Raw genomic sequence first — 19,153 nt, 5'->3', positions numbered from 1 at the left:
AAAATAAGTAGTGATGCAGTCACCGAATAGCAAGGCATGTCCACGTTTCAAATAGTTATAAAACACATGAAATGATATAACAATAGAAGGTCGAAAATGTGAAACAGAGTTAGCATGGTTATATTGCATTGGAAAAAAAAGATAGAATACACTATTTAGTTACCTAAATTAATTTACAGGAAAATGGGATCCTAGAAGTCCTCCGGCGAACCAAGTGCAGGTAATCTAAAGGTGGGGAGTGCATGTTTTATTTCTATCTGTTCCCTTTAATAAGAGAACATGAGGTAATTAGGAAGTATGCAATGCATTCTGGACTGTTCTGCTAGTTGTCCCAGGCAAGACAAATCAAAATGCTTCAGAAAAGTAAGGCCTAGTTGAGTATTTGGGTAGAGGCCCCCCTTTCAATCAGCTAGTCACTAAGTGGAAATCTCATTATACACTTATTTTGCAGAGATGGGTTGATCACGCTGTAGAGAAGGCTGGTTGCTGAGGTGGTGTCTCTTCCGTGTTTCCTCAGCCTCCTCTGCGTTTACTGAGTTAGGTCCTCAGAGTGGTGAAGGAAAATAGGTCATTTTCCTTCATAAGTATCATTGGATGATTCCTCTATATCAGTTATATGAACCTTATAATAGTTAAAGATATTTAAAAAAAAATTTTTTTTTTAATTTTTTCATCTCAAAGAGTTCTCAGTCCCCACCCCACACGAGGTACCGTGAAGGGGCACTAAAGTGCATTTTGATGTAGGGGGTAGAGTTTAAAGGTGCTGCCCAAGCTAAGAACCAAGATGATGCTGTTTAAAAAGAAAGGCAATTCCTTCTACCTCCATCTCTGGAGTCAGCGGAGGGAGGGCAGTGAATTAGACCCTCCCCGGAGGATTGTCCTAACTCTTAACTTTAGAGAAAACTGTGTAAGGACCTGCACATATAGACTCATTTATTTGTCCAAAATAGCAAAAAATAGGCCTATTTCACCCTTAAGAAAGTATTTGCAAATTTGATGAGTCATGATCATAAAAATGTGAATGGATTCCAGACACAATCCATGTGGGCATGCTCTGTGGTACTAGCTATGCATCTTCAGTTTGAATGAACATGCTGCTATTCATTTTCATCAAAACATGACTTCTAAACTACCATAAATAAAATACACATGGAACAATTAAATCTGTTTCTTACAGTAATTACTTTTACATTAAAAAGTCACCATCATCTTCAGATATATCGAAAATTAGGACTCTAAATCATATCATTTCCCAGTCTTAGTTAACAATCTTGCACAGGCCCGATAATCCAAAACTTGGAGCTCTGATCTACACAGCTTGGCAGGTTTCACACAGTTTGACAGGTAGGCAACTGTGAGATATGCATTTTAAAAATTTAGCATTTTCTATCAAAACAGTCTGAAATCTTTTAAAATCCCTATAGAGACTGTATTTGTGCAATGCCACAGTCATGTGGCTAGAAAGGAGAAAACAAAATACAGTCTGGAAGATTAACCACAGTCCAAGTTTTCTTAGTCTTCAGTTTAAACAACGATGAGCCCAGGAAATCCAATTAAATACAGTGCCTTAAATAGGAGAAGAGTTGGTCCTAGAATAATTTAAGCGACTAAACAGGGACTGTCTCCACCACGGGTGATTTGATGCACTCTTCGTGCAATCTGCTCTTTTCTGCAAGGCTCAAAGAATTTTCAGCAGGATGCTCTGAAATGCGACTGTCACCATTCAATGTAGAGACAAACCCTTCCTGGGAAGGGCCTTTCAAGTATGAGTGAAATTCCACTTGAGGATGATTAGACCTGTGTTCAGGATATAAGCTATTGCAGGGCACACCGCTGTCATTTTCTGAAGAGGAGCAGCAGACGATTACAGAGGGGTTGGCAGCTGGGTAGTGGGAGGCACCATAGGCCTCTTCTGCTTGTCGGGCGTAGTCAGCAAATTGCTCCGGGGTCATGGTGTAAGGCACCAGCGAGAGGGTACCGTTTTTGACAGTATCTCTTTCGGAATAGTTCTCAGAGATCTGGTTAGGATTTCCTGGAATGTGGCTATCTATTTGGTAATACAGAGTTGAAGAGTTGGCATAAAAAGAAGCATTTTTTGCGTGGCTTTCGTGAACGGCGGTGCCATCAGAATAACAAAGAACCGAAGGAAGAGGGACAACTTCGGCATGGGTACCCAAACCTTCCACGAAGCTGTCTCCTTTATCATCGTCATCCTCCTCCTCCTCTTCTTCCTCTTCTTCCTCCTCCTCCTCCTCGTCTGACTCACTAGGTGCCAAGCTTTGTGTGCTAGAATCAGTGACTCCGCTGCAAAAGCTGCTCCCATCCTCCTCCTCTTCCTCCTCTTCTCCTTGGCAATCTAATTCCTCAGCAGACTGCAGGTGCAGCACCGCAGCCTGGGGTTCAGTTTCGATCTCAAAATTGTCTGCGATAGAATATTCTACGGAGTGAGCGACAGGGCCCATGGAACTACTGTGAGCACTTATCTCCCCGTGGCAGCCGTTCAGCGTGGGGATTTGCTGCTCTCGGTTTTTCTCCAGTTCAAGTTTCATTATTGTGTGCAAAAAGTGAGTCCGAACACGGATAGGATTAAATTCAATTCTACCTGCTGTGTTACTACATCCTTCTTTAGTGCAGCCACACGGGAAAGACATACGATCCACCTTGGAAAGAAGAACACAGATTAGTGCCATGGAACTATTATAAACCAAATAAAAATCCAGTACCTTTCACTAACCCTTTGAATTAAGTAATCTACTCAATTCCACTTATGCCAGAGCAAATGACAGTCAAACTGCAAATACAAAGGAAGAGAGGAAGTTAAGGATCAAAACATAAGACTTCACTAGTTTTTAAAATTATCTTCAAAATAAAAATGGGCTATCAGTGTAAGTATGTATTTTTAACTCATTGGCCACCTGCAGGAGTGGGTTTTTTTTTACTTCTTTCTTCATTTACCCCTCTTCCCTTCTCCCCATTCCATTAATTTTGCTCCCATTTCTTCAGTGCTTCTATCCTTTCCCCAAGCTCCTCCTCCTTCTGCTGCATCCCAGCTCACATGCCCACTTTGTCAGCTTTTTTTTTTTTTTTTTTTTTTTTGAGATAGAGTCTTGCTCTGTTGCCCTGGGTAGAGTGCAGTAGCACCATCATAGCTCACTGCAGTCTCCAATTCTAGGCTCAAGGAACCTCCCACCTCAGCCTCCTGAGTAGCTGGGACTACAGGTGCACACTCCACGCCTGGCTAACTTTTAAAAAGATGGGGGTTCGCTATGTTGCCCAGACTGGTTTCCAACTCCTGGCCTCAAGTGATCCTCTCACCTCAGCCTGCCAAGTTGCTGGGACCACAGGCACTAGCCACTGTGTCTGGCTCCACATGCCCACTTTTAAACAAGCAAACTCACCGTACTCCTTCCCACATGCTATTTTTAATCTAACTTAAATTACTTTCTTCATGTTAGCTATGTCCTTTTCTCTTTTTTTATTATAAAATGAACTTCCCTGTTGGCCGGGCGCGGTGGCTCACGCCTGTAATCCTAGCTCTCTGGGAGGCCGAGGCGGGCGGATTGTTTGAGCTCAGGAGTTCGAAACCAGCCTGAGCAAGAGCGAGACCCCCGTTTCTACTAAAAATAGAAAGAAATTAATCAGACAACTAAAAATATATAGAAAAAATTAGCCGGGCATGGTGGTGCATGCCTGTAGTCCCAGCTACTCAGGAGGCTGAGGCAGAAAGATTGCTTGAGCCCAGGAGTTTGAGGTTGCTGTGAGCCAGGCTGATGCCACGGCACTCACTCTAGCCCGGGCAACAAAAGCAAGACTCTGTCTCAAAAATAAAATAAAATAAAATGAACTTCCCTGCCCTAGGTGTCCAGATTGACACCACTTAGTATCGTGCACCCTCTTCATTTGTTAGCCTTCTCCTTCTTCTGGGTCGTTGGTACGTGGGTGCATGTGTGTGTACTGCTGTGATGGGCATGCACATTCATGACCAACTGGTGAACTGACATTTAGATCTCAGCTCTTGCCCTCCTCTCCCTATTCTGTTAGACCCAAGCTTCTCAAAGGAAGGGGACGTACACTTCATCAATATCCCCAAACTATTTGAGTGATTCATACTTGGAGACAGAGTGATTGGGTTCAACAAGTGTTATTAGACTGACTTCTTCATTTAGGTGGGAGGTGGAGTTCTAGGCAATCCAAGGGTCCTCATAAGATATTTGCCAATTGACTCAGATCTACAAACTAACCTGAACGCAGACCAGAGTACATGCCACAGACAACACTCTCTCTGCTTGCCATCTTGTCAAACACAAGGAGTTTCCTATCGACCGTCGCACAGAAGGTAGACTCAATGCAGTTATCCTGGTGCCAAGCAATCGCAGATTCAGAGCTAGAATAGGCAGCTGTTGTTTCACTCATGAATCTCTTTTCTTTGAATCCATCTTAAGCACCTGTTCAGCTGACAGGAGCTGTCTTCTTTTGCCTGTGTAAGTGACCCTCCTTACTGAAAAAGCCAAGTTTCTGCACAAAATAGTGGCACCTAACTAATGACCGAGCACCAATGATATTATGGATGGATGTGGACCAGACAATTATCTGGTTATCAATCATCAGAGGTTGATAAACTTGGTTGTTTTTTTTTTTTTGCAAAGGGCAAGAGAGTAAATATTTGAGGCTTTGTGTGCCATACAGGCTCTGCAGCAACCACAGTACTGAACTCTGCTGTAGAAGCATGAAAGCAGTCATAGGCAGTATATAAAGGAAAAAACATGGCTGTGATACAATAAAACTTTATTCACAAAAACGTGTGGCAGGTCAGATTTGGCCTGCAAACTTACAATTTGCCAAGCCGTGGCCTAGCCCAGCCGCTACATTTTAGAGATGAAGAAAGTGAGCCCAGAGAGTTTACCTGACTTGCCAATTTCACATAGTTGGAAAACAGCGAAGACAGGAGTACAACTCAGTTTTCTGAAGTCCCAGTCTAGTGAATTTTTCCATCGTCCAATCACCTCTAATCAATTATCATTTTATACACCATGAATGGATCAGAAAGTACAAGCTCAAATGTTAGGGACATCATGATCTTCCTGAATATTTGTAAATAGTCAAAATAAGCTGATTAATAAATGAATACAAGACAAAATAATTTTAATTAACTCAGCTGCAGCTTGGGCTGCCTTTCATATTATATCTTATACGTATAAGCATTTTTGTGCATTCCCATGAATGTCCTTGAATTCGTATTTCTCTCTTCCTGAATTACGCATCTTGCCTTGCCACAGGGTTTTCTTTTACGTGTGGGGAGCTTCATTACAGGTAACAGGACTACTTCTTTAAGGGGCGGCAAATAATGTCTGCCTTTGGATGCTCTGAAATCCAAATCCTTACCTGGCACTTAATGCCTGCCAGGCTGCAGGTACACGTGTCTGGATCACAAAACACTCGGCAGTCGCAGCCGCAGTCCTCTCGCGAGAGGCGGATGGCTCGCAGCTCGTGCTTTTCTTCCACATCAATCTTTTTCACTCCAGAGGCGCGCAGCAGGGCTCTTCGTTTTTTTGTTGGCAAGGGTTGTAGGAAGAAGTACTCGTCTACCTCTGTGTTGTCTAAATCAATGTCATCATCAGAAATATCATCCACTGTAAGAGTGCTGGCTTCCTCCGATTCCACTGTGCCATTCTTAGTCATCTACAAACACAAAGCAGCAAATAAGAGACTTAGCATGAGCAGGGCACAAAATCTCTGCTTTAACACTTGGTGAGAATGAACTGTAACGCATCATTGTGTTGCCATAACCAATAAGTGTGAGTTAGATCATTTCCTTTTATGTTTCTCTGCAGGAGAAATCACAGAAAGGCAAACAAAGGCATCAAAAATGACAGGCTTTTAAATGTGGTAACAGAAGACTGTTAATTGGAACTCTTAACCTCTGAATGTTAGGAGCTACAGTTAGAGCTTTTAGCCAGTGCCACGTCTAAAGACCAAAGGTTACAGATGCCCATCAGTGAAAGCTATCTTTAGACTAAGTTCATAACGGGCAGCTCTGTTGTTGGAATAAATGCGTCCTTGTTCAGAGGTGATAGCTCTTAGTGGAAGCCATCACCCTCTAACTCAGCAAACATGTCCTTGAAATAACAACCCTGTCTTTTGGGCTTCAGGAAAACCATTCACCAGGAAATAAACTTGTGCTGCACTGTGCTGTTGGGATTATGAACACGATTATCCTACAGAACATTCCAAGAATGAGGTCTTGATACGAAGTAATCAGTCAGGTCAGCATGCTCTCTAAGACAAAGAGCAGAGAGCAGGGCCAGCAAGCTCTCAGCAACCGACAACCGAAACAATAAACTTGGCCCTCAGAGGAGTTCAGGACAACCTTCGCCCAAAGCGATACCTTCTGCATAATAGCTCACATAGACAACCATGTCTCACATAGCCCTGACTATTCTGCTTCTATTTATATTTCCTTTCTAAATTAATCACATCCATCAGTAGGCCCTGAATCAGTATTTTATTTCTTCCTATTAAACCACCACATGTTATGTTTCCTTCATACAAAAAGCATTTAGATAAAGAAGTTTTCTCTGATTATGAGCAAGAAATCTATTCTGAGGGGCAGCAGAGGAATAAATGCAGAAACTACATGAGAAAAATCATGGAGGTTCTAAATATGGAAGCTATTTAATTCTTTAATTTTTAAACTTATTACTTCCTAACCTTAATTAATTATAATTATTACTATGCTTGGTGATTTTTAACTTTTTATCCATTACACAGTTAAAAAACTCTGGTGACACCCAACATCATTGTCTCATCTTCATAGGAAAAAGTCCAACATTTAGATAAGCACATTTATTATCAGAAAACTCTCAAATTGGACAACTCTGAATGTATAAAGAACAAATAGAAGATTGGACTTTGCCCTCAAGCAGAGAATTTTTCATAGAGGAAACAACACAGTAACAAGTGTATATTATATTACAAAGGGTCCCTGAAATGCAGTTTTAAAAACAACTTAATTGCAATTTTGAATATTTCAGAGCTTAAATCTATGATTTTACAAAGATGGACATTCCCCTTTATTGGGTTTCATTTCTTGGTGCGATTTGGAATTTATTTCCTTCTTTGGCATTTCTTTGTATATTTATTGCTTAAACTGTGATGTCTACTAGTGGGATATTACTTTTGCTGTAGTCATCATTTTTGTTAATTCTTATTTAGTACAAGTTGCATATTTCTATCTGTAAAGATCTGATTTTTAAGGAATTCAAGTGTATAATTGCCTAATGTATACTTAATCCTCTGTGATAGGTAAAGCAGCATTAACAAATAGGAAGTGTTCACTTTCCTATCTTGTCACTCTGTGGCACTTAAATTTGTTTACATTAATTCTTGGCTTGCCTGTGTGAACCTCAGCAGGCTTCTGACTCCACAGTTCATGTTATACACTTAGAACTTGGTTAGTATGATTCACTTTAATTCTTCCTACTTAATATCTATGTTCTATAATACTTATGCTTCATTGTGCAATGGGCAACATCACAACAACAAAATCTCAATTTTGAATCAACAGGGCTATTTTTTAAAAAAATAATGGTTGTTATCAGACAATACATGAAATCTAAAAGTCCACATGAAATAAGTAAGATTTTAGCAAACATTTAAAAACATATCAAAATTGTTAGGACAATATGAGCAAGCAATTGGCACCTAAGAATTAAAAAACAAACAACAGTATCTCAAATGAAATATAGATTCAGTTTATTCCAAATATAAGTGACCTTAGAAATAAAATCTGTATCTTTTACTCCCTTACACTAAAATTATAATAAATAATTTTATTTTAAAATAGAAATTCAACTAAGATTCTTGACAGTTTTTTCACAAAGAACTACATACTGTTTCACTCTTGCTCAAGAACTTATTTGGGTTCTAAGGTTCTAATCTAGATTTTCAAAATCTCACATTAACATCGAAGTGATTTGGCAAAGTTTTCTCTTTACTTCTTCAATATCATCTCTATCATTTCTAATGAAGAGTGGGAATATTCTAGTTCAGCCTGGTTCATTGGCGTATCTTGCCTCCTCACGTTTCTGGTGTGCTGTGTAGTCTTTGAGACAAACTTAGTCTCTGCCATCTTCTTGGAAGTCCTTTTCCAGCCTTGGCCTCTAGTCTATGTCCATTTGCTTCTTTAAAACTCAGGCTAAAAGTACTGAGTTTAAATGCTCTTTAGAATCAGAGTACTACATAGATTGTTCCCAAATGCCTTTTCCCATATTAGAACAATAGGAGAAAAAGTCAATGAGCTCCCTGTTTTTTTCCACCAACTCATATCATTATGCTCTCAAGATCTAGTGCAAAGAAATCCAGGCAGCCTGCCAGGATTGTCTCATCTGCTCTTGCTGACTCCTTCTACCCCTTGACCCATCTTCATTCACAAGAATATTTATTTTGTCCATTTTTTTCCTCTTGAAATGAGTGATACCTTTAAATGTTGTTTTCTTATCTCAAAATAGAATTGTTGAATTTTCAGACTATAGTTCACCAAATGCAGCCTGCTTATTTTATGCATTAATGAGACTGGAGTTAACTGCGACCTCTCTAAGACATACTTATAGAACCAAATTCCTTGACTGCTATTTCCATATGCTTTTCCTGATATTTCACAGATAGATGACAAGTTCTCCATGGTCTCAATACAATGCTGGACTCTAACATGGAATTGAACCACGATATGTTTTAAAAGATAATTACATTTATAAAATAACACACATAGCAGACAGCACTTTCAAATGAAGGCTCTCTTTTGAGGTAGACACTTTCAATCTAGAACTTGGTCCACTTCTCATGTAGTGTTCTTTCTCGCAAAATAATGTTGCCTCCCCGAGAGCTCAAAGAAAGTTTGCAAAAAATGTGGTTTAAGGAGACCACCAAATAATCCTGGCCCTCAAAATTCCTTTTGTTTCTGTGTATGTTTGTGTGTGAAAGAAAGAGAAATTGGAAGTGGGGATGAAAGAGAGATGGTAGAAACAGATTACGACCTGATCATAACAATATTAATAACAGTTTTTGAATCTGTGTACCAGGTTCTGTTCTAAACACTTTTCCTGCATTAGCTCATTTAGCATTACAAAATTCCCATGAGGTAGATACCACCACTGTATCCATTTAACTAATGAGGAAATTGATGCACCTGGGTGAAATAACTTGCCTACGATCGCACACTTGAGGGTGTGCACCAAGTTACAACCTGAGACATTTGATCCTATAGCCTGTGCTCTTAAAAGTCATGATAATTGCACGTATGTACTGTTTTTATATGCTTAATATTTATTGGATAGTCTTTTATGCTTATTTTATATTAGGCATTAGGTACATTTGTGCACAAGACACAGGTCTTGCTCTCAATGGACTAGAGTAAAGAGACAAGGAGTCCAGTGATTTGAATCCAGTTCATAAGGATTTCCTAGCTTAGGATGAACGCATGGTGTTTGAGAGTGTGTGGGAGGGACACCTACAAGTGGGGCTGGGTGGGTGAGGAGGGAAGACTTCCAGATGGAAGCTTAAATCTGAAGATGGAGTAGCAGTTAAATGAACAGTGGAGGCAGAAGGCATTCCATGCTAAGCAACAAGTTTCAAAGGCCTGAAATGGGACAGAGCATGATACATTCACTGACCTACAAATTATCCATATAGTTGACCTTGTATGGGATCACTTTCTGTCTTGGTCCACAAGCAAAGAGCTAAAAGTAAATAAACGTCAGTCCTTCAGAGAGACCACTTGCTTTAGCCACCTTACAGGTGATGAGTAATGACTTAACTCGTGATTTGATTTAATAATATTTATCTTATATTTATCCTCTATTTGTATGCACTTATCTATATTGTATTGTCAGGATCTCAAGGTCAAGGCCTCTGTGTATGTGTACATATATGTGTACATATTGTATGTATGCTAGCTTTGTTCCACTAATGATGCTTCAGATGGGACTTAGCTCTCGAGCCACTGTGTAAACTTGTCCAGATGCACTCTACAAATAAAAGCACTAGAACTTTTTTTAGATGGATGAAATCCAAACATCTTTCACTTAGAAAATTGTACCTACTGATAAGTATGAGTAAACGATTTCCAAAGCCCTATAGAGTACAATATTTTGCCCATCTAAAGATACCTGGGGGGTAGCACACATTATTGTCAGAATCAGTGGAGTGACTGTCAGATTGCCTTTTTGCCACATCATGTTGTGGATTAATTCCACTATAAATTTCCATGAGATGAATTTTTTGTGTGTCATTAAGTGCTTGAAAAACATGAATTCAATGCAAAATGATTACAAAGAGGGAAATAATACTAAAAATGTAGATTGACTAAAGTACTAACATAAAATGAAATAAAACAAAAACTAAAAATACAAAGACTTCCTCTTAGCAGTTAAAAGGTATGCTTAGCAATAAAATTTCCTAGTCATTACAAAATTATTAATATATGTAAAATATGGGTGGAAATAATAATGGGAAAAACCAATTCATCTCACAAACACTGATAACTGCCTATTATAGTGAAGGTGATGATGATGAAAATGACTGAAGCTGCCATATATGGAATACCAGGCACTGAGCACCATACTTTATATAAATTATCTTACCTAATTTTCCCAACAATCTTATGAAGTAGGTGTTACTTTATGGTTGAGAAAAATCAAACTTAGAGAAGGGAATTTGCCAAGTCTAGCTAAGTAGCTAATTAGTGATGGTACTGAGAATCAAACTCAGGTTTGATTCCAGTGCTTGAGCCATGCTTGCAAGACCAGTTTGGAGTAAAAATTTTTATGAGTAATGGTAGAAAAATTGTATGGAAGGGGAAAAAAAAAAAAAAGCATCAGGCTGCAGCCACACTCCAAGAGCTGATCTCAGTGCTGTGGAGCAAGAAAGGAAATAGCAATCCTGATATAGTGTAGTAAGTGCAACAAAATATAGGTGCAAGTTATAGATATGGCTGGGAGGAAGAGAAGATAGACAGATAAAAAGGAAGGCTGGGTACAAAGACACAAAGCAGATTTATTTACTTCCCAATCTGATTCCACAGTCCCGTTCGAAAAGAGAAACCTTCAAAACAGAAATGGGAGGACAGTCATGTAGGAAAGATTTAAAGCAAAAAGGAGGGGGGGAGACAGTGAAAGAGGACTCAGCTGTTTTCTGTAAGAATACTGAAACACTGATAATTTATGCTGTAGAGCAATGAAAAGCTCGAAGTTGTGGTTGTTCAGTCTAACATCTGTGAAGAGTTATGGGGAAAGGAATTAAAAGATGATCAAAATGGGGACAAATTGTTCAAAAAAAGGCTAATTCTGGATAACAATATTCTTGAAAGAATTGTTTAAACAGTCTCAGTACATGTAAAAAAGAAGAGCAGTGATTACTAGACAATTGCCTGGGTTTACGAGAGAGAAAATGTCCATTTTTCAAATAATGTTTGGTTCAGAGCCTCAACATATAAAATATAAAAGTGGGAATGCATTGCATAGAGTTCTGCCTTCTGGGCCTCCTGCCCTGGTCCCTAATCCCAGACTCCATGGACCATAGTTGGAAAAACAGTGCTCTAGTCCTGAGAATTTCTTACTCTTGTCTCTGAGATATGAATCTAGTTCTGAGAATTTCTCATTCTTAGGCTCTGACTAAATTTCTTAAGTTCTTCATATGGAAAAATTAAATGTTATTTGATTTATAAGAGTATGGTTGGATACATCTATTTTTATTTAATTGGTTGATAAAAATGTCTCTAAGACCAGTGATGCTCAGCCTTGTTTGTACCACCAGTGAGGCCAGGAATGAGGCATGTGGCATCTCTACACCCATGAGTAGCAATGGTCCACCCAGGCAGGGTTTCTCAATGGAGGTCTGATGGGGCGATGCAAGGGAAGCTTCCCCCTTTCCTCTGGAGGATTACTATTCTGAGAGCATATCCTGAACTTGGCTCTGTCTTGTTAAATATAATTTTAAATCCATAACTTGAATGAGGCCCCAAAAGGCAAGCTTATCACATCTGCAGGTGAGAAGATCAAGCTTACTAAAATTAAATAAAACAAAACTTTATTGATCACTGTCTATAGGCCACGTCTAGCACTAAAAGGAGTTTTTGCAGAGATGTAACAAAATTTTATTTATATCATAGTGCAGACTTGGCTTAAAAGGCCTGAGTTTTGTTTGTTTGCTGTTTTTGTTTTGTTTTATTTCTTGTTTGTTTGTTTTTTTACTTGCTACCAACTTAAGATGAACAAACAAATTGATCACGGTCCAAAAAACCACTGCAACCTTAATGTAAATCCATGGAAAGAGCATCCACATCTTGGGAGAGGACAGTGTAACACATCCTGTGTACTTCATAGATCCCATCTGGAGTACCATATCCAAATCAAGTACCATATTATGAGGTGGACATAATTAGCACTAGTTCTAGAGGAGAGAAACCAAGGCAACAAAGTACCTGAAAACCAAGCCCCAGGAAGATTAGTAGAAAGAACTAGGGATGTTTAATCCTACAGAACAGAAACACATAGAACCCATAAGCTATCTTCAAATATTTGCATGTCTATCACCACTGCTTTCAAACCCTGAGAATGTGGAAAATAGGAAAGATTTATTCTGTGTGCCTACGGGGCAGAATTGGGGTCAAAAGGTGTGATCAGATGGTAGCAGGTTTCTCAATGTAATGAAGAACTTTCTAACAATTAAAGCTGCATAAACAGAACAAGCTACTTCAAAAAAGCAGTGTGCTCTGGGTCACCAGAGATGTGCAATAAGAGGTTGGAAAGTATACAACATGTATTTAATAAAAGAAATTCCCGTTTTTGCAGTATGGGTTGGACAGATGACCTTTTCTCTAAGGTCTATGGAAAATTAAGGAAAACATTGATATCATTTTGATATCCAGTCAAATCTTATAGTATAGTTCTTCAGCTTATTAACTGAAAATCGCAGGTGGCAAACTGGAACCAATTTAATAATGCCCTTGCAGAACCAAGAATGTTCAGTTATTTTGTTAGCACATAAGAATTTCAACAACCTGAAATCACAATCAGTCTTTGGCATACATGTCACCACAAAAATCATCAGAGATGATAATATCAACATGTAAGACATACATTATTTCCTTAAATTCCTTTATCTTCCCTTCTGGTTTAGACCAACCTTGCCTCTTTCAGTGGCAGCTAATTAGCCAGATGAATCCAGCAGCATGCTGGTAAATATTCGACAACTGGCACTCTTAAAAAAATTCTAATTTATTGTGTTTATCAAGCCCCCTGGTTTAATTATTCCCCTAGTAGCTGATTTCAAGCTACCATTGGGAAGAGATGTACATAATTCACTTTCGTGAGTAACTTTAGCAAGCTGGCTCCAGCCTACCACTGCGTGTACCCCACATTTTAATCCAGAGAATCAGTGCACTGGAATTCCCTGAATTAACAGATCAATGTTTGTTGCACAGAAAATAAAGATTTGATTACGTATGCTTAGTTGTCCCATTTAAACTAAAATACCAGAAATATTTTGAAAGAACGCATCCTTAAACGAAATGTAATACAGTTGCCCAGGGTTGCAGCCCACCGTTTTGGTCTCTATCACTTTGCTTGGGTATATTTACTTGTACGGTACTTGTCCAAATAGGCTGTGCATACGTCAGGACAGGTATTTGGCACATTGAAGTTTTCCATTTGATGTTTATCTCCCAGAGCACTTAAAACATTTATCTAGAGAATTAATCATAAGACTTTTGAAGAGATAAGAAAAGCAGGGCTGGAGGTGAAGTGGAGAATTATAATACTGCATGGGTAGGTTGCTAAATGAATAAAGCACCATCATAAATCTGAGGTTTGGGATGAAGAAATTTTCCATAGAGATTTTTAAAAGGTTAATCATTAAAGGAAGAGTTACCATCTGGCAGCTCTTCCCTCCGCTCCCCGATCCCAATGAGGAAAGAAGAACAAACAACCAAGCATTAATCAAGGAACATTATGACTGAGAAATTGAGAAAAGTGTAGAATTCTGGAAAGCTATTGGAAATGGTAACAAGTGTGGAGATAGACCCTTGATCTCAGAGAGGAGAAGAACAACTTGGGTTGAAAAAACATTGAGAAAGAGAGGGAAGCCAAACCTGTGAAATCTAAATTAAATTTCCTAGAACAAGGTAGTAGAATCCAGTATGATAGAACCCAGATGCAATTAGAATGCCAAGGCTCTTTTAAAACATACAAATGGCTGTCTAATGCATTTTATAGATACATGTGAAATGGGAATAAAGGCTAATGCAATTGTTCAACAATGTGGTGCAGATGATGAAATCTAGGCATTTAATTTGGAAAAGAGTATAGTATTAAGATGACTGCATTGATTACTGTGAAGAGTATGACATGTTTCAATGGGCTTGACTGAGAAAAATAACTGTGCTCTGTAATTTAGAAATCTAAAGCTAGTTATTTCTTCTAGGAACATGCATTTTATTTAATCAGCTTTCTCTATTAGTTGTTTATAGACAATGTTTGAAATAACAACATCCCCAACAAAAAAGACACATTTCAACCTCCCAAATAGTATTGGATTCGTTCTACAAATGTAATAGTATCTATTATTTCTCAATATAGCTAATTCAAAACTTAATTGAAAGAGGAATTACTAAATTAGGGGCAATTTTATAATAAAAACCTAAATTTCTAATTTTTATTTTGTTTTCAAAATAGTATAAGGCAACATCTAGTAGCATATATGTATGTGTTTCTTTACTCATATTTCCCTATTAAAGCTCCACTGGGAGAGGTGCCATTGCATAAATGGATTCTCTGTTTGGAACTCAGCAAAGACACTCCAGAAACACACAGAGGCACTATGGAAACCGAAACTCCTCCTTACTGTTCTGGGGCTGTTGGTTGTCAAGTAAGTAGAAGGAAAACTATCCAGTTCCAAGTTCAATGAGTTTTTCTGGTCTCCATAATGAGGGCTTTGGAAGACATCTTGTCAGATGCTGTCTCCTCTCACTCCTTCCTCAACAGGCAGTTCACTGTCACTCAGAGGACCAGCTCAGGCAAAAATCACAATGAGTAAGCTTGTCTTTAACAATCCTTGCTCTCCGCTTTGGACCATTCTTCTGTACCAGTGACCCTTCTGCCACCCCAGTCAAAATAATGGAATCAACTTAGCCACATTTACAAAGACTCCTTGGCTTATGATGATTCTACTTGATTTTTTTTTCTTTTTATTTTATGATGGTGCAAAAGCAACATACACTCAGTAAAATCGATGGTTTGAATTTTGATCTTTTCCTGGGCTAGCAATACTCTCTTGCAATGCAGGGCAGTGGCACAGCTCTGTCAGACACCCAATCATGAGGGTAAATATCCGATACTCTATAGTGGACTGTGTTGCCAGATGATTTTTGCCCCACTGTAAGAAAATATAAGTGTTCTGAGCATATTTTAGGTACTAGGCTAAGCTATGATGTTTGGTAAATTAGGTGTATTAAATGCATTTTTGAATTAGGATATTTTCAATTTATGATGGATTTATTGGAATAGAACCTCGTCATAAGTCAAGGAGTATCTGTATTTTGTTACTTAGCACAGAGATATTTATATTTCAAAATAAATATCATAAGTGTAATTTCAAGTATCAGAGTGAAATTTTTGGATAGCTAATGTTTTTGGATAGCTAAATCTTAGACAAGTATACCCCATGATATTTTAAACATCAGAAAAGTTAATATTTTAGAGGAATTACAATTGAAATATGTAAGATTTTCTGTATTAGTTCCCCTCAGATTGTTTAGAATACTGGTCCCCATTGCTGTGATCTTTTAGCTTCATGACATGTGTTTCTTAACACTTTTAATTACAATGAGGTGAAGATCAGGTCACCCAGAATCCCATCATTTCCCAATATCATTTAGCTTGGTATTCATTTGGAGGCGGCAATGATAACCTAAGCTTTTTGTTTACATCTTCACCAAAGGGGAAAACTGCATGTTTTCACTTATTAATAACAAATCAAGACATGACATCCACTCAGATGATAGCCTCTCCAGCATCCAACACTAAACATAATTTAAAAAACAAATCAATAATACAATGTTCTTTCTGCTTCTACTTTTCTTATTCAGCTTGTTTAAAAAAATATGGGAGTAGCTGGGTACGGATTATACTGTTAATATACAGTACATAAGAAAAGGTTGCTGTAGGTTTGTGGCTTCCCCTAACATTCATCACACGTACAATGTGTCTCAAAGTTCACCACAATAAATCTTTTGGTTCTCAGATAGTATTACAGTCTCCCAGCTGTTAAAAACCATTACACACAGTACCAAACCTCAGAAAAGGATGACTCCCCATAGGTACAAAGATTGTCTTTCTCAATACCTATAGGGGATAATCAATTAATTTAAGAATCAGAAGTAACAAGATAATACCATCAGTTTTCTACTTGAGTGAGCCAGTTATTTAACATCTTCATGCTTCTTTTTTCTCAGTTGTAAACATGTTCTAATAATTTACCTGTCCCACTGGGTCTTTGTGAGGATTAAATTAAATAATGTTTATAAAATGCCTGGCAAATAAAAATCACTTAATGATTGGCAGCCATTACTATCGTTCTACCAATATTTGAATCTGGAGAATGATTTCACTCCTTGGGTACACACGGGGTAGTGTTGGTTTAAAGTGGGTTACAAAGGCAGAGGGTGGATTTCAGAAACAAATGTGAGAATTATTACTAAATTAAGCTACATGCAAAGCAATCATGAAAAACAACAACAGTGGAATACTATTGAAAAACTTTCAATGAAACCTGGGACTTTCAATGAAACCTGCCAAAAATATTGCTAAAGGAAATGGGAGACATGCTCTAGGCTAGGTTATGTCTAGCTTAATTTAAGTGACTGCCTTGTTGTGCAGTTGGGAACAAGGCACATACATAAATTGCAAAATACATAAAACAAGGTGTTTTGAAATACACATCACACCTCTGCTGACTGACTTTAAACTGGAAACTGAAGGTAAAAGTAACACAGGCGTGCTGGTGGTGCTTCAGGTAGTTAATGAATGACCTTTATGTTAAATACCCTGGATTACCTAAGAAAGATTTTTCTTTATCATTAGATTATGATGGGAGAATATTTCCTATGTATTGATAGGATGGTGGACCAATAAAATATAGACAGTGTCTTTAGTCAAAGAAAGACATTCTGTATTGTATTTCCCTCCACTTAATCTCGGAAGTGGGATAACAATAGGTTTCTCCACCTGGATATCTTCCTGACATCTCTCGATAACTCAAAAGCCCCTCAAACTCTGTATGTCCAAAAATGATCTCATCATCCACACCCCACCCCCAACCCGCTCCTCTTCCTGTATTCCTTGTTGTATCCTTGTCGTAGCAAACAGTACTATCACCTGTAACTGCTTCAGTTTTGTAAGCCAGAAACTTAGGTGTCATTCCTGACAATCTCCCTTTCTTCCTCCTAAATCCATCCCGTCATCAAGCACTGTGGATTTTACTTCCTAAATTTCTCCTATCCATCTCTTTTTATCTCCCCTGCCGTCTGTCTAATCTAACCTGGTACCACCCCCCTCCTGGACTATTGTCATAGCCTCCTAACTAGTCTCCCTCCATATGTCCCCTCCCCTCCCAATGCAGCTTACACTACCCCCAAACTAACCTCACACTATTGCAGGATCTGGATCATATTTTCCTGCTACTCCAACTCTGAGCTTAAAACTCTTGATGACTTTTGATGGCTTTAGGATGAAGAGGAAAAAACACCTTAACGTGGGGTATGAAGCCCCACCCCCGCCTCCTGTATGTTACTTTACTCTTCTTGCCCCTGCACAGCTACCCAAACCTCTGCGCTCCCTCCCGGCACAAGGCAGCTCCGGCTTTTCCTGATGCCAGAAACACTTTCGCCCATCCTCTTTGCCTAGTGACCGCTTCAGATTTTCATTCCACTCCCATGAGGAAGCTTTCCTTGACCTCCTGGACCACATCAGTTCCCTGCTACACACTTTCATGACACCTTGTGACACTCCTTTATAGCACTTAATGAAGTTGTGACTTTATTTTGTTTGACACCCTAATTAATGTGTACTTTTCTTTCTTATTAATCTGTAAGTCCTACAGAGAGGGGACCACATCTATTTTTGGTCACCCATGAGCCCCAGCCCATGCACAGAGTATATGGTCTAGCAGTACTCAATAGTAAATATTTGTGGAATGAATGAATAAGTAATGTCAGGTGAGTCTCACGTTGTTTTCAGTGAAGAGACTCTACTGCTTTGCTTTTTTAAAAAAAAAAAAAAGCCTCAGCAGGCAGTCTGTTATGTAAAATGCCCAGTTTGGTTTGTGAATATAAATATGAAAATGGTTAATGCAATCAAATTGTGGTAAGGATATGGGGTTTTGCCAAAGTGAGTTTTTACAGTTTTTACCTTTAGTTTTAAGGAGTTCAGTTTTTCCTCCCTGAGGTGTTCTCTCAACATCTCCCGGTGCAGCCTCTCCTGCTCCCTCGCGAACTCGCCCAGAGTGTACTGGCGCACGCTGTTATGGCGGCTGGACATGCCCAGGGTGCTGCCCCCTTGACTGGGCACGCTCGTGAAGCCTTGCCTCCTGGTGAAGTAGTACACGGTGACACAACTAAAATGCACATTCTTTGTCCTCAGCCGCTTCTCCCTCTTGAGAATGGAGGAAGCTGGAAGAGAAGGAAACAATTCTGTGAACACCCAGGGCAGCAGTGTTCAGATGAGACCAAGAAAATGCCACGTGATGATCTTGAAACTATCCATAGTCAACCTTTTTTGGCCAGGGACCCTAAAAATGTTGTAGCCCACAGTTGGCACAAAGTTCTTTTTATTTTATTTCTTAAATTTTCCTCTAGCTGTGGCAGAGCAGACTTTTAAGTACTTCTATAATGGTAGTCTAAGTAAACTTTCAGGGAAGTTGGTAATAGTCTGTGAATCAGTGGCAGAATTTACAATAGCTCCCCCCTTATTTTGGGAGGATACGTTCCAAGGTCCCCAGTAAATGCCTGAAACCATAGAATTACCAAACTCTATATATACACTATGTTTTTTCCTATACATGCATTCCTATGATAAAATAATTTATAAATCAGGCACAGTTTGAG

At 38.8% G+C, this 19,153-nt stretch overlaps 1 protein-coding gene across 2 annotated transcripts in view; it reads right to left on the bottom strand.

Moving 5' to 3' along the window:
• Nucleotides 1–663: 663 nt before the first annotated feature.
• Nucleotides 664–19,153, bottom strand: part of CSRNP3 (cysteine-serine-rich nuclear protein 3) — a 281,496-nt gene continuing 263,006 nt past the window's right edge. For both annotated transcript variants that reach the window (XM_012655833.1, XM_012655834.1), the window contains 3 exons: nt 18,459–18,718; nt 5,383–5,679; nt 664–2,660 (listed from right to left, as the gene is read on the bottom strand). In XM_012655833.1, coding sequence (XP_012511287.1) covers nt 1,608–2,660; nt 5,383–5,679; nt 18,459–18,718 — 1,610 coding nt within the window. In that variant the 3' untranslated portion in view covers nt 664–1,607. The remainder of the gene's footprint in view (nt 2,661–5,382; nt 5,680–18,458; nt 18,719–19,153) is intronic.

Source organism: Propithecus coquereli, unplaced genomic scaffold (assembly GCF_000956105.1).
Source record: "Propithecus coquereli isolate 6110/MARCELLA unplaced genomic scaffold, Pcoq_1.0 Scaffold49, whole genome shotgun sequence".
In the NCBI taxonomy this organism is placed as follows: Eukaryota; Metazoa; Chordata; class Mammalia; order Primates; family Indriidae; genus Propithecus; species Propithecus coquereli.
This window is presented reverse-complemented; position numbering and strand designations above follow the sequence as displayed.